General features: G+C 44.2%; 2 protein-coding genes across 4 annotated transcripts in view; both read right to left on the minus strand.

Moving 5' to 3' along the window:
- Positions 1-482: 482 nt before the first annotated feature.
- LOC110486236 (stAR-related lipid transfer protein 3) lies at positions 483-14,590 on the minus strand. Of its 3 annotated transcripts, none has more exons than XM_021557681.3 (14): positions 14,349-14,590; positions 9,071-9,315; positions 6,928-7,005; positions 6,684-6,761; positions 6,527-6,580; positions 5,841-5,958; positions 5,473-5,574; positions 5,166-5,314; positions 4,556-4,618; positions 3,381-3,476; positions 3,132-3,211; positions 2,829-2,933; positions 2,567-2,660; positions 483-2,458 (listed from the first exon to the last, which is right to left on the minus strand). In XM_021557681.3, exons 2-14 carry the CDS (start codon positions 9,287-9,289, stop codon positions 2,354-2,356), a joined length of 1,341 nt encoding a protein of 446 aa, XP_021413356.3. In that variant the 5' UTR covers positions 9,290-9,315; positions 14,349-14,590; the 3' UTR covers positions 483-2,353. The 3 variants fall into 3 exon arrangements, with proteins under 3 accessions (XP_021413356.3, XP_021413355.3, XP_090052443.1); XM_021557680.3 differs by having other exon boundaries at positions 6,886-7,005; positions 14,349-14,442; XM_090196317.1 differs by lacking the exons at positions 6,527-6,580; positions 6,684-6,761; positions 6,928-7,005 and having other exon boundaries at positions 14,349-14,442.
- Positions 14,591-15,023: 433 nt separating this feature from the next.
- LOC110486237 (uncharacterized) overlaps positions 15,024-22,613 on the minus strand; it is a 32,491-nt gene continuing 24,901 nt past the window's right edge. Inside the window, exons 2-5 of the mRNA XM_021557683.3 lie at positions 22,440-22,523; positions 22,248-22,323; positions 17,949-18,086; positions 15,024-16,969 (exon numbers count right to left, since the gene is read on the minus strand). Of these exons, the coding sequence (XP_021413358.2) occupies positions 16,821-16,969; positions 17,949-18,086; positions 22,248-22,323; positions 22,440-22,523 (447 nt within the window). The 3' untranslated portion in view covers positions 15,024-16,820. The remainder of the gene's footprint in view (positions 16,970-17,948; positions 18,087-22,247; positions 22,324-22,439; positions 22,524-22,613) is intronic.

Genomic DNA, 22,613 nt, shown 5'->3' on the forward strand with positions numbered 1-22,613 from the left:
TCATAGACTAGGCGTAACATAGTAAACGTAAATCCGGGATACTCATATTAGTATGACGTGTTACGTTTGGTATGGTTACATAACACCCAAGGTTACTTCAGGCAAAAAAAAAAAAAAAAAGTAGTGTGGTTGTCCCGGCCATATAACGTGAATGTCTAGCAACCCAACGGTTGCTGTGGACAAGTCCAGGTAGTCCATGTTCCAGTCCATCTTGTTCAGTTTGGACAAAACCCTGTGTGTTACCGGTATCTACTCAGTTAACAAACACTCAGTGGTTTGTGTCACGTTCCCTGTGAAATCTTCCTTATCAGAGGAGTCCCTCCTAATATCACAAGTGTACGTTTTGTAAATCAGGCTTTTCTATGTAGGCCTACAGGATAACCTACTCAACCAGGCATCTTGGACAGTTTGTGTTACAGGGTTGAGGGGTTGGTTTTACTGGAAAGGCTGAGAAATGGGAGTCAGGATGTTTCATCAATAACTATTTTCAACATTTTATTAGAGATTCAAGGCGGGCTAATCTTCTGTTAAAAAAAAATACAATTCAGTATCCTGGTAAAATATTTGAAGACGATAGAAAATTGACACATTTTTTTGTAAACGATCAGCAGTTTGTATGATTTCAAAACATTAGAACAATCATAGAAATTAAAACATACCAAACTGAAAATAAAGCAACCTTTGCAACACAGACCTTTAGCAAACAAGTGATATTCTAGTAATAGATAAGTCCTAACAGTTAAAGTGTGGTCACAGTGACACTATATGCCCATTTCTGTCACTGTGACAAAGGCACCACACCAACCAACAGCTTTCTCAGCCCAATTATTAGTTAAGAGATTTACAGAACTGGTTTACGTGTGAAACTCCCACTCACACAGATGGCAAACTGTTCAAATTATCTTCAGACTTTTTTTTTCTTCATCATGGAACTCAAAGACCATATTTTCACTTTCAGACAGCCCATACATTTTAAAAACATTTTGTTTCTTTGTTCAACATGTTTTGTTTCTGTTCTGATACAATAATGATGTAGCTAAGCCTGTTAATAACTAGGGCCCTAAAATAGAGTGGAGCCCAAAACAGAACAAGTCCGACTTGTATTTTTACAGGACTGCAAGGCATTAGAGGGGAACATGAGTTTTCACAAGCATAATGTTCAATGACCTGACACACCAGATATTCAGTACTGCATCGCCATGCACACAGCAGGCTGATAGCTGAAGGTTGTGATATGCAAAGCAGCATGCTTTGCCATTGAGGAACTGTCATATGTTTATTAGATACAGAGAATCAGAACCCCCTGATTATAGCCAATTTCAATATTGCATCCACCACAATGATAAATGTTTAACATAAAGAATCACATAATTCATTTACTGCCACTTCTCCATCTACAGTATGTCTGCAGTCAAGGCTTATCTCAGAAGGCTGCGATACACTTACCAATACAGTTACAATTTAGATAAACCATCATTAAGGGCAGTTGGATTCCCTCTAGCTAAAAAGGCCACTAAAGGCTTGGCACAGAAGAGTAGAGTATCTGAAACTCTTTATGAACCCATGAGTGACTGATAAGTCATCACAACCACCCATCTTGAGCTCCATTAAGTAGGTTGTCTCCCATTGTTAGTAGATCTGTGGTAGTGTCACCCCCTAGTGGCTGGAGGACTACAGCACTCCTACAGTCAGCTTCAATGGATCACAGTGCAGTGAGGGTCAACGAGGACAAAAGGGACACCCTGTGGGTTCATTGTGTTCCAACAGTTAAATTTTTGTTTATGATGTGGTCATGTGTAGCGGTTTCCCCGGTTACCAGAGAATAACAGTGAAGACAGTGGAAAAACAACAAGAAAAAAGCATAACAGCCAGTCAATGGCTAACATAAATGTGCGGTAGAATAAGGCTCAGAGTTAGCGGTCTTCATCAAGTCTCATCAAGCGTAGTCCTAGTCTGACCTCCATTACACGTTCAATACTGTTAGACTTCTTGGCTGGAGGGAGATGCAGCCAACACTGGCATCAGTGAGAGAAACAGCAGAAAAGTTACATAAAAACGTGTGTAACTATGTTTAAAAACAAAATGGAGTCCATGGGCGAGGAGGAACATCTCCTCTTGACAGTCCCAGACCTCCTCACGTCTAAAAGACAGGTGAAAGTACAGACACACCAGTCTCCCATTCTCTATGCTGTTGACCTTCCTCTAGTCTAAGTAAGTTTGATATCCACCATAATCTCAGGTGCACTTCCAACTGTAGGTGTTCCCATAAATCTGCAGTGACACCACCAAACCTGCGGTGGCGCTGTGGGTTGCAAGCATCTAGCTTCCCGACAGGAAGTAAGTGAGAGGGCATCTAGCGAGTGGACCGTAGGTCACGGATGCGCTGGCGTAGATGGGCCATAAACTCAAACATGGTGGCAGCCAGACTCTGGTGGATAAGGTAGCGGGGCAGTCGACCCTGAGACAAAAGAAGATCAGACATGTAAGTTATACTGCTTCTCCAGCCCACTGACTATACATCAAAGCTACATGCACACACAAACCATCCACAATGGTCTGTTCTTACCTTGAGGTCTGTGTTGAGCACCCAGATAAAGGTACAGACCGAGGGGTTACTGCTGGACTTCAGGACCACAAACCCTCCTGGACCATTCTCACCTCTAGGGAAGAGAAGAGAGAGAGGGATGGATGGTAGGGAGGAGGAGGAGAAGAGAGAGTTAGAGGAGAGGGAGGGTAGTACCACACGTCGGCTAATTAACTAGCATTGACATGATCTGCTTTCAGTGTTGTTCCCAGTGAAATGAGGCTGTCTAGAGGCAAGGCCAGACCTGACATAGCGACTGTGCGGAGGCTTGGCGTCGTGGTCGGTTGCCATGCCAGCGGAGACGTAGCAGTCTTGTTTGCGTTCCACCCGCCTCACATTCACAAAGTCCCTGAGGGATACAAGGACATGAATTACTTCTACATTCAAAACATGGACAAAATGAGGGCTGGCACCCTATATAAAATGGCACCCTATAGAATGTACTACTTTTGACCAGAGTCCTATGCGGGCCCTGATCCAAATTAGTGCACTACATAGGGAACAGGATGACTCCATATTCGAGGTAGTCCATGTTGTGTTGCGTTACCTGGCAGACACTACCCCCCCTGCTGCCCCGGAAGAGATATCGTACGACACCAGGGTGTTGTCATCCACCCTCTGGAGGATCTAAAGGAACAAATGGAGAGCAATGTTAGCCTTTGGCATCTTATGGGCCACAACAACTGATCTGAATCAAAACAAAACAGTTTTCACAGTAGGTTCACTGTACTAGGTTAAGCCTGTTTGTCTGATGACTGGTCATGAGAAAAAGAGGAGAGAGGATAGTGCAGGTTACCTGGCAACCAGAAACGGTTTTGTTCCACTGGGCCATCTTCTCTGGCTGTAAGATCACCTCCTGGTACACCAGCTCTGCAGGACACTGCATGAAGGCCTGGGACAGACAACACACAAACCTATCAAACAGTCTAGGAAGACCTTGAATATACGATATACAGTGCCTTCAGAAAGTATTCAAACCCCTTGACTTGTTCCACATTGTTACAGCCTTGTTCTAAAATGTATTAAATCGTTTTTTTCCCCTCATCAATCTACACACAATACCCCACAATGACAAAGCAATGTATTTATTTTTACTGAAATATCACATTTACATAAGTATTCAGACCCTTTACTCAGTACTTTGTTAAAGCCCATTTGGCAGCGACTACAGCCTCGAGTCTTCTTGGGTATGACGCTACAAGCTTGGAACATCTGTATTTGGGGAGTTTCTCCCATTATTCTCTGGAGATCCTCTCAAGCTCTGTCGGGTTGGATGGGGAGCGTTGCTGCACAGAAATTTTGATTTGATTTGGTTTGATCAGGTTCCAGTCTGAGTTCTGGCTGGGCCACTCAAGGACATTCAGAGACTTGTCCCGAAGCTACTCCCGTGTTGTCTTGGCTGTGTACTTAGGGTCGATGTCCTGTTGGAAGGTGAACCTTTGCCCCAGTCTGAGGTCCTCGACATAATTCTGTCTCGGAGCTCTACGGTCAATTCCTTCAACCTCATGGCTTGGTTTTTGCTCTGACATGCACTGTCAACTGTGGTACCTTATACAGACAGGTGTGTGCCTTTCCAAATCATGTCCAATCAATTGAATTGACCACAGGTGGACTCTAATCAAGTTGTAGATACATCTCAAGGATGATCAATGGAAACAGGATGCACCTGAGCTCAATTTCAAGTCTCATATTTCTTTCTTTTTTTCTTTTTTTTTCCTTATACATTTGCAAAAATGTCTAAACCTGTTTTCGCTTTGTCATTATGGGGTATTGTGTGAAGATTGCTGAGGAAAAATATGTATTTAATCAATTTTAGAATACGGCTGTAACATAACAAAATGTGGAAAAAGTCAAGGGGTCTGAATACTTTCCAAAGGCATATAGCCCAATATACTAAATACTTACACCAGACAAGCCACACGTTATGAAAGAAAAAGCCATACACAAAAATAAACAGTGATGACTGTGTACCTTGAGAATGAAGGTCTTTCCATGGAAGGGGATCTCCAGTGTGTACACAGAATCCCCGGCGTCCTGACAAAAGGAGAAACAACAACATATTAGCAACATCCAGTAAATCTGTCACTATCAAACCATCTTGTGTCCAACCCAGAAACTAACAGCGTACAACAATAGGTAGCTAACTAGAAGCAACTGGCACACAGGTGTCACTCATTCCATCGAGGGCCAAGTGTCTGCGGGTTTTTTGCTCCTCCCTTGTACTTGATTGACCAATGATGGTCACTGATTAGTTAGGAACTCCCCTCACCCGGTTGTCTAGGTCTTAACTGGATACAAATTGAAAGGAAATAACAAACCCGCAGACACTCGGCCCGTCAGGGCGGCAGGTAGCCTAGTGGCACTGGGCCAGTAACCGAAAGGTTGCTGGATCGAATCTCCGAACTGACAAGGTAAAAATATGTCGTTCTGCCCCTGAACAAGACAGTTGACCCACCGTTTCTAGGCCGTCATTGTAAACAAGAATTTGTTCTTAACTGACTTGTCTAGTTAAATAAAGGTTCAAATAAAATGTACAAAAACCATGGAATGAGTTTCACGCCCCTGAACTTGAGCCCCTCACATTGTTCTTCTCAAACTTCCAGTTCTCCTCCTGGGCCAGGATCTGTTCCACCACGGCCATGGCCTCTTTACCCTGCCTCACCAGCGCCTTCTCCTGGGGGGAGACTGCCCTGCGACCCAGCCCCTCCTCATCCAGGTCCTCCTCAGACCCTGGCCATCATAATACAACAACACACACAGACAGGTAGAATGGATATTCCAGTTAGGTAAGAGACAGCGTAAAGGTGAAACAAAGAGAGAGAGAGATATGGCAGACAAGGAAGATTGAGAAAGACATTGAGAATTACAAGGGAGATGTCGTGTGGTACCTGCGAGGGATTCTGGTGGAGAGTAGAACTGTCCTTCAGACACAGCGCGAGGGTAGATCATGGGAGCTCGCTCCGACGCTGCGTTCACTGCTGCTAGGTAGGCTGAGGGAGACAGACCGTAAAGGGAGAAGTAAAAGACCACACATCTTCCTCTCCTCTTTGTTCATTCCATTATTGCAAATGTAACCATCTCATCATTCCATCCTACTTGTCTGTCCAATACAACCCACTTCCCGCTTCTGAGGGGATTTCCTGAGGGCCCAGACCTTATTTAGCATATTCATGTGCTATCTGGCAAAATGACAGAACAAACATGGTCAATGGAAAGTCCTGGACCATTCAAATGTATCCATGTCTCTGTGACTCACCTCTCTCATCACCAGCCTCTATGGAGAGCACCTTGAAGTCCAGGAACCACGTCTCCAGCCATGCCACCACAAAGGATGTGATGGGCAACACGTAGCCAAAGGCATTCTGGGATAGCAGCTGTGTGAGGAATGACATGTCAGTCTGAGACAAGTGGTGTATATATAAGCTACATCCCAAACGGCACCCTATTCCCTATTTAGTACACTACATTTGACCAGGGCCCATAAAGGGTCTGGTCAAAAGTAGTGCACTATGGAGGAAAGGGTGGCATTTGGTACTCTAACATACACATGTGTAGAAAGCCATATTGCATTTGAATAAGCACTACTGCTTCTGCCATTTGAGACGTGACGCTGAGCAGGTATCTTGACAAAAGCAACACTTTGTCTCGTTCCCCTTCATTATGAATAAATAGCGAAGAGATGGTAGGGGGTGTGGCTTCAGGCTGTCGACACGTCGCGTCGACACAGAGGGCAGAAGAAAGGCTTAACTCTGATCATAATAGATTTGAATGTATAATCCCCACCATGCTGAGTACACAGTAAAGGTCAACTGCAGACAAACTGACAATATACTCATGTTCTTATTGAATAGAGAAGTGAAAATGTGAAGTGGCTCAGAACAGAGACAAGTGTGGAGCTCAGTCCAAACGGTTTCTGGTAAGAGGAGAGGGGGAGGCACTCACATTGGAGAGAATGACTTTGACTACAAGGAAGGAGCTGGTCACTAGAGTGGTGATCTAAAAGAATGAAACACTGTTAAAAACAACAGCTGGTATTGGGTGAGAGCAGTCAGCATATGACCATCAGTCCATCTAGGTACCAGTCTGTCTGCGCTCTTACCGCAATGACCCACCAGTGCCTCAGACGCAGAGCAGCATAGCCCAACTGGAGACACAAGAAACGAAACAAGGCAAGGAGCTGTGGTGGAGAAAAAAAGACAAGATAAGAGTAAAACTTCCAAGTTTTGTGATCATGTGATCATGAGAGCTGGCCATGTTGACTTAGCTTTCAATAAAGGCAAGGATCGTTCAGTCAAACGTACCACTTTCGGACCGATTATTATAGCTTGATCGTTTACACTCACAAAGATGTCAAAGAAGGAGGACTGGAAGCTGTACTTGACAACCTCCAGCTCAAGGCTCTGCCAAATGGAGTTCTGGATCTGCAGCGGGACAAAGCAAGAGTAGAACCATTCGTAAAACATGTAGCCAGAGGCAAGCTCTTCCTATAACATACATACATCATCATTAGGGAACGTTGTCATAATCAGAGAACATAACTGACACACACAGAGAAAATAACCGAAAGTAAACTGTTAACAGCTCTGATGGGAATCTAACAATCTTGTTCACATTTTTAAGGAAGTGGTAAAGTGATAAGATTAATACACTGGATGTACAAAACATTAAGAACACCTGCTCTTTCCATGACCGACTGACCAGATGAATGCTACGATCCCTTATTGAGGTCACTTCAGATCAGTGTAGATGAATGGGAGGAGGCAGGTTAAAGAAGGATTTTTAAGCATTGAGACATGGATTGTGTATGTATGCCATTCAGATGGTGAATTGGCAAGACAAAAGATTTAAGTGCCTTTGAACTAGGGCTGGGCGATATGGACAAAATATCATATGGTACTTTTCACTTTTTTTTTCTTTTTTTTTTACAGTATTTTATGTTTTTGATTAACTAAAGTTCTACATTTGCTTTATGGGTAGTATGTGACCCTAGGGTGGCAACACATATATTCTAAATGATTTCAAATGAGTCTTTCTCCATTCGGAATGTTTTATATTGTTCAATTCAACTTCAACCTAAAATAATTTCCTGCACTCATTTGAGAATTTCCACACTGCCACGATATGGGCAAAAATACTAGGCCGTATTTTTTAACCAAATGTTGCAATAGCGATTTAGATCAAAACACGGGTGAACTTTTGGAATCATGGAAATGGAATGTTTATTATAATTCTGTAGTTAGAATATAAATAATAGTGGGCACTTTGAATAGTGTTGTTTGACATGACGACGAATGAAAATGCCATGGACGAGTTATTGTGACAGTGTAGGAACCAAAGTGATATTCAGTGTTTCCTAGGAGACCCTATAATCTTTAGCTACATTAAATATGTTTCATATAGCCAACATATTCATGCTTCGCATATTTATTTTGATTTAGAAGATACTGTTGCACAAACATGCTGATTTAAGCCTCCACCAGTACTGGTATCAGGCTGTATTAGCTAGCTACGTTTTGCTCCGATTCAGTACTTTTATTAGCTAGTTAGCCAGCTAACAAGTTATTAGCATTAGTGGCTAACACGATTTAGCTTAACTTGCTAAGAAAATACAAACTAATTGTTTGCAGATGTAAGAAACACAAACTAATAGTAATTATAGAACGCTTGTGGATTTATATTAAGATCAAAGTGGAAACAACATCGTTGTCCTCAACATTGTTGCATGTGCTGCATTGACCATGCAGACTGAACGAAAAAGTGTATCGTTGTCAAGCAACAACAAATGCGCTCCTTGAGTGACGGGGTGGGACTAGGGCTGTGTTGAAAGCCGCATGGAGAGAGAGAGAGCGGATAAGGGTGACTCAAGTAGCAGAGTAAACTATAAAAATGGACGTTACACACGGCGTATCACATTTAACAAACCAAACATTCAAATAGCTTTATAGAAGGTAAAGTAAAAACCCAAACGCCCGTGCATAAATACTGGTATATAGTAAAATACGGTATACTGCCCAGCCCTACTTTGAACAGGCGTACATGTTTGTGTCAAGAACTACAACACTGCTGGGATTTTCACAATCAGTTGAACGCTTTCGACACCTTGTAGAGGAATGGGTTCTTAATGTGTGGTATACTCAGTGGTACACACACAATATACACAATTGGCATAATGTAGAACAGTGAAAATAAGTATGGAGAGTGACACTGAGAAAAATTGTTAAAAACAAGGGGCAGAGACCAACAGGTGAGACACATAAGAGAAAGCAACAATACATGTGCCCCCGAGCGGTCTAAGATACTGCATCTCAGTGCTAGAGGCGTCACTACAAACCCTGGTTCCATTCCAGGCTGTATCACAGCGGTCTAAGAGGGGGTAGGCTGTCATTGTAAATAAGAATTTGTTCTTAAACTGATTTGCCTAGATAAATAAAAGTTATATATAATAAATTAAATGAGTAGAAATAGATTGATAATGAGTGAACTCACATTGAGCTCGATGATCCACAGCAGTGAGATGAAGAGGAGGTCAAAGGTGACAAAGAGGCAAAATGTGCGACGGACATCCGAGATGACCTTCTTCTCCCCAGGGGGCACCATCAGGTAGTGGGGGGAGGGGAGGGATACAGTGGTGGAGTAGGACGCATTCAAAGAGGCGATGGCAGGAAGGCTCCCCCCAAACTGCCCATAGTCCACTCCGCCCGGCATTCCTACTGAGAAAGGGGCCGATCCACCTGCGACAGAGAGAGAGGGAGTAATGGTGAGGTGTGGCCAGTGAAAGTGCAAGGATAAGGGGGAACTCATGTTGGGCTGGTCTGCCAGAAGCGGTGGATTTTGCTATAATTTAAAAGCTTAGAGTTTAACTATTTGAATATTTCTTGAATTTTTTTTTTAATAAAATGTTCTTTTTAAACCTTTAACATATATTCTAAAAACACAAATGCCGATTTTTTTTCATATTCTCATACACTACACGGTCAAGAGTATGTGGACAACTGCTCGTCGAACATCTCATTCCAAAATTATGGGCATTAATACAGAGTTGGTCCCCCCCATTGCTGCTATAACAGAATATCTGGGAAAGCTTTCCACCAGATGTTGAATCATTGCTGGGACTTGCTTCCATTAAGCCACAAGAGCGTTAGAGAGGCCTAATCGTTTGACCTGGCTCGCAGTCAGCATTCCAATTCATCACAAAGGTGTTCGATAGGGTTGAGGTCAGGGCTCTGTGCAGCCAGTCAAGTTCTTCCACACCGATCTCGACAAACCATTTCTGTATGTGTGCGGGGGGCATAACAGGAAAGGGCCTTCCCCAGACTGTTGCAAGCACAGAATTGTCTACAATATCATTGTATGCAGTAGCATTAAGATTTATCTTCATTGGAACTAAGCCCGAACCTAGCCCGAACCATGAAAAACAGCCTCAGACCATTATTCCTCATCCACCAAACTTTACAGTTGGCACTATGCATTGGGGCAGGTAGTGTTCTCCTGGCATCCGCCAAACCCAGATTCGTCTGTCAGACGGTGAAGCGGGATTCACCACTCAAGAGAACGCGTTTCCACTTCTCCAGAGTCCAATGGCGAGCATTACACCACTCCACCTGACGCTTGGCATTGCGCATGGTGATCTTAGGCTTGTGTGTTGCAACCAAGGACAGACGATTTTACGCGCTTCAGCACTCTGCGGTCCCGTTCTGTGAGCTTGTGTGGCCTACCACTTTGCGGCTGAGCCGTTGTTGCTCCTAGACGTTTACAATTCACAATAACAGCACTTATAGTTGACTGGGGCAGCTCTAGCAGGGCAGAAATTTTACAAACTGACCTGTTGGAAAGGTGGCATCCTATGACGGTGTCATGTTGAAAGTCACCGAGCTCTTCAATAAGGCCATTCTATTATCAATGTTTGTCTATTGAGATTGTGTGGATTTGTGCTCAATTTTATACACCTGTCAGCAACGGGTATGGCTGAAATAGCTGAATCCACTCATTTTAAAGGGTGTCTGGTGGACACCAAGTTGTAGAAACATCTCAAGGATGATCAATGTAAACAGGATGCACATGAGCTCAATTTCAAGTCTCATGGCAAATGGTTTGAATACTTATGTAAATAAGTTATTTCTGTTTTAATACATTTACAAACATTTCTAAAAATATTTTTGCTTTGTCATTGTGGGGTATTGTGTGTGGATTGATGAGGGAAAAAAATGTATTTAATCAATTTTAGAGCAAGGCTGTAACGTACCAAAATGTGGAAATAGTCAAGGGGTCTGAATACTTTGAATACTTTCCAAATGCACAGTACTGTATTCTAGTCAAGGCCATCCAAATGAAACTATTGCTGTTCATATACTATTGTATCCTATGTATTCTTCAGATATATGGATAGAAAATGTAGTATATTGCCTATACTACATTTTCTATCCATATACTGCCTATGCATCACACACATGCACAATATTTTACTCCGGACTTGTTCTAATATGTCTATATTTCTTAATTCCATTCTTTTACTTTTAGATTTGCTTGTTGTGTGTATTGTTAGATTTTACAGCACTGTTGGAGCTAGGAACACAAGCATTGCGCTACACCCGCAATAACATCTGCGCATGCGCAAACCAGCTGGCTGGTGTGTTTACGGACATATTCAATCAATCCTTATCCCAGTCTGCTGTTCGCACATGCTTCAAGAGGGCCACCATTGTTCCTGTTCCCAAGAAAGCTAAGGTAACTGAGCTAAACGACTACCGCCCCGTAGCACTCACTTCCATCATCATGAAGTGCTTTGAGAGACAAGTCAAGGACCATATCATCTCCACCCTACCTGACACCCTAGACCCACTCCAATTTGCTTACCGCCCAAATAGGTCCACAGATGATGCAATCGCAACCACACTGCACACTGCCCTAACCCATCTGGACAAGAGGAATACCTATGTGAGAATGCTGTTCATCGACTACAGCTCAGCATTTAACACCATAGTACCCTCCAAACTCATCACCAAGCTCGAGACCTTGGGTCTCAACCCCGCCCTGTGCAACTGGGTACTGGACTTCCTGACGGGCCGCCCCCAGGTGGTGAGGGTAGGTAACAACATCTCCACCCCGCTGATCCTCAACACTGGGGCCCCACAAGGGTGCGTTCTGAGCCCTCTCCTGTACTCCCTGTTCACCCATGACTGCGTGGCCATGCACGCCTCCAACTCAATCATCAAGTTTGTGGACGACACTACAGTGGTAGGCTTGATTACCAACAACGACGAGACGGCCTACAGGGAGGTGGTGAGGGCCCTCAGAGTGTGGTGTCAGGAAAATGACCTCACACTCAACGTCAACAAAACAAAGGAGATGATTGTGGACTTCAGGAAACAGCAGAGGGAGCACCCCCCTATCCACATCGACGGTCAGTAGTGGAGAGGGTAGTAAGTTAAGTCCCTCAGTGTACACATCACGGACAAACTGAATTGGTCCACCCACAGACAGCGTCGTGAAGAGGGCGCAGCAGCGCCTCTTCAACCTCAGGAGGCTGAAGAAATTTGGCTTGTCCCCAAAAGCACTCACAAACTTCTACAGATGCACAATCGAGAGCATCCTGTTGGGCTGTATCACCGCCTGGTACGGTAACTGCTCCGCCCACAACCGTAAGGCTCTCCAGAGGGTAGTGAGGTCTGCACAACGCATCACCCGGGGCAAACTACCTGCCCTCCAGGACACCCACACCACCCGATGTCACAGGAAGGCCATAAAGATCAAGGACAACAACCAGCAGAGCCACTGCCTGTTCACCCCGCTATCATCCAGAAGACGAGGTCAGTACAGGTGCATCAAAGCAGGGACCGAGAGACTGAAAAACAGCTTCTATCTCAAGGCCATCAGATGGTTAAACAGCCACCACTAACATTGAGTGGCTGCTGCCAACACACTGACACAACTCCAGCCACTTTAATAATGGAAATTGATGTAAAAATATACCACTAGCTACTTTAAACAATGCTAATTAATATAATGTTTACATACCCTGCATTACTCATCTCATATGTATATACTGTACTCTATATCATCTACTGCATCTTTATGTAATACATGTATCACTAGCCACTTTAAACTATGCCACTTTGTTTACATACCCTACATTACTCATCTCATATATTGTACTCTATACCATCTACTCCATCTTGCCTATGCCGTTCTGTACCATCACTCATTCATATATCTTTATGTACATATTCTTTATCCCTTTACACTCGCATTAACATCTGTTTACCATATGTATGTGACAAATAAATTTGATTTGTTTATTTCACCTGTATTTAACCAGGTAGGCCAGTTGAGAACAAGTTCTCATTTACAACTGCGACCTGGCCAAGATAAAGCAAAGCAGTGCGACAAAAACAACACAGAGTTACACATGGAGTAAACAAACATATAGTCAATAACACAATAGAAAAATCTATGTACCGTGCGTGCAAATGTAGAAGATTAGGGAGGTAAGGCAATAAATAGGCCATAGAGGCAAAATCATTACAATTTGCAAGTAGAGATACTGGGATGCAAAAGAGCAAGAAGATAAATAACAATATGGGGATGAGGTATTTCATCCCCTATACACAATTATGTGTATAGGCAACCAATAACATTTGATCATCATCATCATCAATAATGACGTTCTATTCTAGACAATAGATCATACAAAATGATTGCCTGGTGATCTTCTGAATTTCCCAATCCCCTGTTTGTAAGCTTTTAAATGATATCTCAACTGTTTATCTTTTCCAGTGGTGAAGATATGGATGTCTAATGGTATGGTGGGGTATGCAAAAATGGGTCAACTTTGAGCACCTTTGGATGTTTTGGCATTCAGGTCCAAAAATGCATGTCCTGACCACTTCTACCATGGGCAAATATGTATCGGTTTTGTTACAATCAAAAGGGGTCCTATCAAAAAAGTGATTGAATTAAAATGTAAATACCTCACAAGGAAAACTTAACACAACAGTGTTTTCAGTAAAAAGGCATACATGCACGGAAAGGGCAAAGATGATAGATGTTGTCAATCAACAAGACTTGATCTTCACTGTGATGGCCAGCCCCACCCTCTAATAAAGTAAACACAAGTTACTTTGAACATTGGACTGTTAGAGATAACAATAAATGCTGTTGATTTATCTGATTCTGAGAAGGCCTATTTAGAGTATTGATTAGCTTAGAATGCATTAATTAGCATTGGGGTTGAAGACTGAACACATTAGGCTAAATTACCCTCCTACAGACAAACAACTTAACCCTGAGATCTGGCAAGCCACATTACATAAGTGACCAACTTGACCAACCAGTCGACACAAATCACTGCATTAGAAATGGTACGAAAACGGTACAATAACTAGGTAACTTATATAGCTAACTAACTACAGTAGATAGTTAACCAGCTAGCTAGCTGACAGCTAAACTGAAACTGGCAAGCTACAACTGGTTTAGTAATACATGCAGGTTCCGTTCGTACACACATGTACAATTAGTATATAATACTGGGGGTGATATTTAATTGATTTAGGCTTGCATTACAAGTGGAGAAAACAACAGTGCTAGCGCTGGCTTTAGCATTACCATTAGCGAGCTAATAACATAGCCACAGTATACACCCCATTCTCATGAATATATTACAATTAAACATAAATAAATAGGACACAAATGTCACATCTGAACAATGACCACGCGAAATTGGTTTGAATTTTATAAGGAAAACTGTAGTCCTGAGCCTTTAACTCACCTATTTAGTACTTCATCATCGACGAAACGTATCTTCCGGGAATAATTTTTACATGAAAGGGGTCACTATCTCACTTCCGGTTTAGATTTGTGGTAATCTGGTTTTAATGTCTATGGTGGTACGATGTTAGCTATTTGTTTTTAATCTGACAACAGTAGCATTAGGCTACTTAATATACAAATGCAATATTAAAGGACCTACCATTATATTTGTCTGTTGTTGTAATAACTTATCAGTCCAAATAAATAAATTGGCATATTTTGTCAGCTGACTTTGCCAGTTTTGTTTTCCATACGGGTGTTTTCTGACATACTCCACCTGACGGACATACTCCACTTCACGAACATACCATCTGAGAAGCAACCAGACAGCATTCCAGGTATCAGAATTCCTTCTGGAATGTGGGTAATGTTCATTCATTCCTTCATAGGCTGTGAAATACGGACCACTTGTTTTAATCATTTTGTGCGTGCAGTGCCTATAATTAAGGTCATATATGTTATTTTAAAAAGCATATTTTCAAAGTTTTAGGATTAGTTTCACACACCAGAACAAATCGAATTCCTTCATTCAAGCTGTGTCAGTCATCACAGACACACATACACACAAGGAATGCAGGCATGAACACACACACACACACACACACACACACACTCACACACACACACAAAGTCATTTCAAATCAGGAAAATGTGTTTATTTAGATATTGTTATTGTGGCTCACATTGAAATGTCTACATCTTTAACAAGAACAGAAAAAAATAATGAAATAAAGAAGAATATTATCGATTCGAGTTCATTCTTGCCATGGCACTCGCCTATTGACCGTGGAGGATAGAGAGACTTGGAGAAGGAGAGGATGCTCACTCCAGCCAGACAGTGAGAGAATGGAGGGAGTAGGTGCCATATGTCTCAACACTTTAAAGGGCTGCCCAGCCCACACACCCAGGCAAGAGAGAAAGAGCATACAAATGTTCAATTGTCCAACAAAAAGAGAATCAAAACAATTACAATATATTAGCAGTTTGGTACAGATTGAGACATTCAGCGGTGCCACTACCAAAATGTATTCCGCTGACTCAAGCAATCCTGCAGTTGGAGAACAGATGCGATGGAAATAAAGAAAACGGTTTATTAGACTGACATTATCAATGAGCATATGATGGTAATGACATTCTGAGGGTGAATATTTGAATATTCAAATGTGTCATTCCATTTCAGCAGGAAGAGAAAGAGAGTCACTATGTATTGTATTGTCTGCGTTGTTTTCCACGAGAATATGAAAAACACAGTTATCCAAGTCACGACGAAAAGGTTACTAAATGTTGTGACGATTGTTCAACAGAAAGAGACCATATACAGCTAAGTTGATTAATGCATCTTTACACAGGAAATTATTTAAACAAACAAACAATACGAATCTGATTCTGCATACAAAATGAATACATTTTTTTTCTCACAAAAAAAAAAAACTAAATTGGACTACTTTTACAAAAGCATGGCATCCTCACATACACCCAGAGTACATCATTGACACACATAGCTTTGATGGACACCAAAAATAACTTCAAATGCATCACAAATGTTTCAAATACATTGCAAATCTAGATCATTTCAATTATATAGATGCATATTATCTGAAGGCCTATGCAGTGAACAGTTTATCGTATGTAAATCCACGTCAATACACACGCTCTGGTTATTCTACATCCCCTATCTTGCCACAAGATGGCAGCAGTTGCTCACTTCTTCCAAGAACAAGATCTCAATATGATTAGGCTGCAGAGATATCCAATCTAGGCCAGAGTGAAATTTGGTACACATTATACAGGTCTTTGTGATTTTGAAAGGAACCCATATGGGAGTCTGTATTATCATACCTGCACAGTAACGGAGCAGCTTTAGAATATAGTCTGAACTGACAGTGAGAAGATATCTCCTCTGTGTGTGTGTGTGTGTGTGTGTGTGCTCTATATGGAAGCTGTTCATCAAGCTGTTTGTCTGTTTGCAGTTATTTTGAGTGCCGTGTAATTATTTCTAGCCATTATTCCATTGCTTTGTAACATTAAAGAGCAAAGTAAGAAAGTGAGAAGTGAATGAATGGTTCCCCTGACATGGAAGAGAAGACTAGCTTTGCAGTGAGGGGGACCTCAAGGTCACGGTGACCTTGCCCTATCCCCTCGTCTCATTAGTTCTAAGGAGCCACTCCTCACCTCTTCACAAGGGCCATATCTATTATACATTCTCTCTCCCTCTCTCCCTCTCTCTTTCCAGATGTTTTTGCTCACAGATTTGCGCGACAGTACCTACATTCATTCATTCATTCATTTCATTTGAATACTTACCATTCAAACTTAGAAGCTCTCTTTCTCACTCACACGTTCACACATTAAAGTCACTCATTCATTCACTCAGTCGTTCACATATCTGCCACCATCTCTCTCCCTTCCTTTGTTCCCTTCAAAAGAAGTGTTAAAACTTTACACTTTTGCGCACTTTCTTTGCCTTCTCCGCTGTCTTTTCTTCTGTCGTTTCCTCCTCTTTCTCCTCTTCTTTCTCTTCCCCCTCTTCCTCTTCATCCGGCTCCTCTGATTGGTCTGTGGTGCTGGTCGCTTGGGGTTCTATGGCGACAAAGAGGTGACGTCAAAGAACAGCAGCACACACTGGTCTCCTTCCAATCAAACCACTTACCTTCTACACAAGTAAGCTTGAAGACCGCTTAGATTTGTGGATTTCGACGTTGCAGAAAAGACATGCAGGGAAGGTAAACAAACAACACTAGGGAAAGAGGTTAATCTACTCACGGGACATCATAATAACTCTACTCCCAAACTAGTCTATGGTAATCTGGTTCTACCTGTCATTTAATGGTCAGACATGTGCCTCCTGTGAGTGTGTGTGTAGAAATGCATGTGTGTGAAACATGGTATACAAGTCTGAATCATACCAGTACATATGAAAGTGACTACTGCACGTGTATGCAGGCATAATTAGGCAATTGCTCTAGTGAGGATAGTCACAGTCTACTTCAATGTATCTTTAAGAGCCCCTTTCTCGGCGATGTGTGACACTACAGCCACCCTGCAGCCGTGTTGCGTTCAAACGACAGATTTACAGAAAAATGATGACAGTAGTAGCCAATGAAACAGCGTTTAACGATGCTACAGGAGGGATTTCATTAGGAAGCTCTGCCACCTGGGCTGGCAGCCCAGCATCAGTACTGATGCTACAGAGAGAGCAGACTGTTAGCCTGTTGGCTGTGGCTAGGCATCTCTGGCCCCCTGACTGGCACAGGGCAGGATGGCAGCACAGGGAGGTCTGCTGGGCTCTCTGATAGATTTGGCGGAGTGATGCTAATATGTGCTAATATAATATCACAGCTACTTGTCTGCAGAGAGGAGTTTATCTGAGGCCCTGCTGTTTTGAACACGGCATAGCGCAACATTCAGCCCATCTGACTGAAAAGTGGGCACTGAATAACAATGGCTATGCACACAGCTAAATATGTAAGCTGGTTACACCATTGGTCAAAGCATCAATGCGATTACATGAGTGAGTGTATATGTTACTGATTGACAGTGTATGGAATCCCTATCTCACCAGCAGCTTTGGTGGGGAATCTCTCCTCCCTCTCCTCATGACAGGGGTAGTCGTCGTACTCCTCCCCCTCAAAGGGGTCTTCCAAGGGGGGGTAGACACCCAGGTTCTGCATGTGTGCCTCAGCCATCTTCTGGACGGCTGGACGCACACATACACATACACAGGATACACAGGAACACACACAGGGACAAACACAGAGACAACGGGAGAGAGGGATAGGTTGTTTTGGGTTTACCAGGCTTCAACACTGTCAACGTTATCATGCTTCATACGGGCTTTCAGATGCATGCCAGACAGACAGATAAGTAGCCTGCCAACCAGACAGACAGACAGATGGACAAATTGAGGGGAAGAATAGCCAGCACTTCCATGTCTTGTAGTTGGTAATGGACTGGGATTATACATTTGTGTCCTTTTCTCTTTCCTGCATTTGTTTTTATCCTTTCATTTCTCCTGTCTGGTCCCCTGTTCTTTTGCTCTCTAAACAATGCTGACTCACCTCGTTCTCTCTCTCTCTCTCTCTCTCTCTCTCTCTCTCTCTCTCTCTCTCTCTCTCTCTCTCTCTCTCTCGCTATCTCTCAGCCTGGCTGAACTAATGAAGGATGGTATACAGGAACACAGAGTGGGTTATTATAATAACACTCTACACACATACAGTAATCCCCTTTAATTAACATCTATTGACAAGCCTCCAATGCTTTACATTTATGGCTCTGCGTGCAACAACAAGTATAAAGCAACATTTAGAAGTGTGTGTGTGTGTGTGTGTGTGTGTGTGTGTGTGTGTGTGTGTGTGTGTGTGTGTGTGTGCAGCTGTATACACTCCTTTGGTAATCCTGGATGATCCAGAGCTGCACAGACTCACACTCAGTGTCTCACAGCTGTCACACTCTCAAATCTATCACTCTCCCTTTCTCTCTCTCTCTCTCTCTCTCTCTCTCTCTCTCTCTCTCTCTACTGCTCTCTCTCTCTCTCTCTCTCTCTCTCTCTCCCTCTCTCTCCCTACTGCTCTCTCTCCCTACTGCTCTCTCTCTCTCTCTCTCTCCCTCTACTGCTCTCTCTCTCTCTCTCCCTCTACTGCTCTCTCTCTCTCTCTCTCTCTCTCTCTCCCTACTGCTCTCTCTCCCTACTGCTCTCTCTCTCTCTCTCTCTCTCCCTCTACTGCTCTCTCTCTCTCTCTCCCTACTGCTCTCTCTCTCTCTCTCTCTCCCTCTACTGCTCTCTCTCTCCCTCTACTGCTCTCTCTCTCTCTCCCTCTACTGCTCTCTCTCTCTCTCTCTCCCTCTACTGCTCTCTCTCTCTCTCTCTCTCTCTCCCTACTGCTCTCTCTCTCTCTCCCTACTGCTCTCTCTCTCTCCCTCTACTGCTCTCTCTCTCTCTCTCTCTCTCCCTCTACTGCTCTCTCTCTCTCTCTCTCCCTCTACTGCTCTCTCTGTCTCTCTCTCTCTCTCTACTGCTCTCTCTATCTCTCTCTCTCTCACTCTACTGCTCTCTCTCTCTCTCTCCCTCTACTGCTCTCTCTCTCTCTCCCTCTCTCTCCCTACTGCTCTCTCTCCCTACTGCGCTCTCTCTCTCTCCCTCTACTGCTCTCTCTCTCTCTCTCTCTCTCCCTACTGCTCTCTCTCCCTACCGCTCTCCCTCTACTGCTCTCTCTCTCTCTCCCTCTACTGCTCTCTCTCTCTCCCTCTACTGCTCTCTCTCTCTCTCCCTACTGCTCTCTCTCCCTACTGCTCTCTCTCTCTCTCCCTCTACTGCTCTCTCTCTCTCTCTCTCTCTCTCCCTACTGCTCTCTCTCTCTCTCTCTCTCTCTCTCCCTCTACTGCTCTCTCTCTCTCCCTCTACTGCTCTCTCTCTCTCTCTCCCTCTACTGCTCTCTCTCTCTCTCTCCCTCTACTGCTCTCTCTCTCTCTCTCTCTCTCTCTCTCTCTCTCCCTACTGCTCTCTCTCTCTCTCCCTCTACTGCTCTCTCTCTCTCTCTCTCCCTATACTGCTCTCTCTCTCTCTCTCTCTCTCCATCTACTGCTCTCTCTCTCTCCCTCTACTGCTCTCTCTCCCTACTGCTCTCTCTCTCTCTCTCTCTCTCTCTCCCTCTACTGCTCTCTCTCTCTCTCTCTCCCTCTACTGCTCTCTCTCTCTCCCTCTACTGCTCTCTCTCTCTCTCCCTCTACTGCTCTCTCTCTCTCCACTGCTCTCTCTCTCTCTCTCTCTCCCTACTGCTCTCTCTCCCTACTGCTCTCTCTCTCTCTCCCTCTACTGCTCTCTCTCTCTCTCTCTCTACTGCTCTCTCTATCTCTCTCTCTCTCACTCTACTGCTCTCTCTCTCTCTCTCCCTCTACTGCTCTCTCTCTCTCTCCCTCTCTCTCCCTACTGCTCTCTCTCCCTACTGCGCTCTCTCTCTCTCCCTCTACTGCTCTCTCTCTCTCTCCCTACTGCTCTCTCTCCCTACCGCTCTCCCTCTACTGCTCTCTCTCTCTCTCCCTCTACTGCTCTCTCTCTCTCCCTCTACTGCTCTCTCTCTCTCTCCCTACTGCTCTCTCTCCCTACTGCTCTCTCTCTCTCTCTCCCTCTACTGCTCTCTCTCTCTCTCTCTCTCCCTCTACTGCTCTCTCTCTCTCTCTCTCTCTCTCTCTCTCTCTCTCTCTCCCTACTGCTCTCTCTCTCTCTCCCTCTACTGCTCTCTCTCTCTCTCTCTCCCTCTACTGCTCTCTCTCTCTCTCTCTCTCCATCTCCTGCTCTCTCTCTCTCCCTCTACTGCTCTCTCTCCCTACTGCTCTCTCTCTCTCTCTCTCTCTCTCCCTCTACTGCTCTCTCTCTCTCTCTCTCCCTCTACTGCTCTCTCTCTCTCCCTCTACTGCTCTCTCTCTCTCTCTCCCTCTACTGCTCTCTCTCTCTCCACTGCTCTCTCTCTCTCTCTCTCTCCCTACTGCTCTCTCTCCCTACTGCTCTCTCTCTCTCTCCCTCTACTGCTCTCTCTCTCTCCCTCTACTGCTCTCTCTCTCTCTCTTCCCCTCTACTGCTCTCTCTCTCTTTCCCTCTACTGCTCTCTCTCTCTCTCTCTCTCCCTCTACTGCTCTCTCTCTCTCCCCCTCTACTGCTCTCTCTCTCTCTCTCCCTCTACTGCTCTCTCTCTCTCTCTCTCTCTCTCTCTCTACTGCTCTCTCTCTCTCTCCCTCTACTGCTCTCTCTCTCTCTTTCTCTCTCTCCATCTACTGCTCTCTCTCTCTCTCCCTCTCCCTCTACTGCTCTCTCTCTCTCCCTCTACTGCTCTCTCTCTCTCTCTCCCTCTACTGCTCTCTCTCTCTCTCTCTCTCTCTCTCCCTCTACTGCTTTCTCTCTCTCTCTCCCTCTACTGCTCTCTCTCTCTCTCCCTCTACTGCTCTCTCTCTCTCTCTCTCTCTCTCCCTACTGCTCTCTCTCCCTACTGCTCTCTCTCTCTCCCTCTACTGCTCTCTCTCTCTCTCTCTCCCTCTACTGCTCTCTCTCCCTCTACTGCTCTCTCTCTCTCTCTCTCTCTCTCTCTCTCTCCCTCTACTGCTCTCTCTCTCCCTCTACTGCTCTCTCTCTCTCCCCCTCTACTGCTCTCTCTCTCTCTCTACTGCTCTCTCTCTCCCTCTACTGCTCTCTCTCTCTCGCTACTGCTCTCTCTCTCTCTCCCTCTACTGCTCTCTCTCTCTCTCTCTACTGCTCTCTCGCTCTCTCTCCCTCTACTGCTCTCTCTGTCTGTCTCTCTCTCTCTACTGCTCTCTCTCTCTCTCTATCTCTCTCCCTCTACTGCTCTCTCTCTCTCTCTCTCCCTACTGCTCTCTCTCTCCCTACTGCTCTCTCTCCCTACTGCTCTCTCTCTCTCTCCCTCTACTGCTCTCTCTCTCTCTCTCTCTCTCTACTGCTCTCTCTCTCTCTCCCTCTACTGCTCTCTCTTTCTCTCTCTCCCTCTACTGCTCTCTCTCTCTCTCTCTCTCTCTCCCTCTACTGCTCTCTCTCTCTCTCTCTCTCCCTCTAGTGCTCTCTCTCTCTCTCATTATGTGCATAGAAACAAAACATGTGTATATATTTCCATAGAGGAAATCGCTCTTGCACATATATACAGTATAGTACCTACTCTTATGAAGATGCTCCAACTGATTGACATGACATGTATCAATTGGTCACGTGCATCTTACCCCACTGCCCTCATTTGACAAAGAACATGATCAGGAGGCAACAGAACAGTAAAGCACGGTAGACACAGTATCAATACAGGGAGAATTCACCGTACAGAGGACATGTAGACACTACTTACTCAGTCAGTTATACTCTTACCTTTCAGGGATGGTGGCTGATACACATTTGGGTTGACTCGCTTGGGCTTGAGTACCCCATTCTCTCCTACAATCCACTGTGGAAGGAAGAACAAGTTGAATGTGGCCTGCAATTTTGAAATAACGCAACCATTCACGTGATTATAGGGTGACATGCAGTTATCCTCTGAGGCACTAGGGGGCGCTCTGTTACCTGATGGCTGGACTGATCATCCTCAGGAGAACACTGGTCTGTCACTCTGAACAGTGTTGCAGGTGTGGGCCGCCGGCGCCGGATCTAGACACGCACGGGAGAGAAGTAGAGAATCATCAACATCGTTTATTTCTGTGTGAGGCTGTGCTGATGAGTAAACAACAACAAAGTCCC

Source organism: Oncorhynchus mykiss, chromosome 13 (assembly GCF_057628025.1).
Source record: "Oncorhynchus mykiss isolate SJ-2025 chromosome 13, ASM5762802v1, whole genome shotgun sequence".
NCBI classification, from domain to species: Eukaryota; Metazoa; Chordata; class Actinopteri; order Salmoniformes; family Salmonidae; genus Oncorhynchus; species Oncorhynchus mykiss.

Bases quoted from the DNA above. Each gene is read 5' to 3' on its own strand.
- LOC110486236 (XM_021557680.3), bottom strand. From the start codon at position 9,289: ATGCCGGGCGGAGTGGACTATGGGCAGTTTGGGGGGAGCCTTCCTGCC. The intron at 6,762-6,885 runs GTACGTTTGACT...TCTCCACCACAG, and splicing joins TAATAATCGGTCCGAAAGTG to CTCCTTGCCTTGTTTCGTTT. The intron at 2,661-2,828 runs GTCTGGCCTTGC...TCTCTTCCCTAG, and splicing joins CCGCACAGTCGCTATGTCAG to AGGTGAGAATGGTCCAGGAG.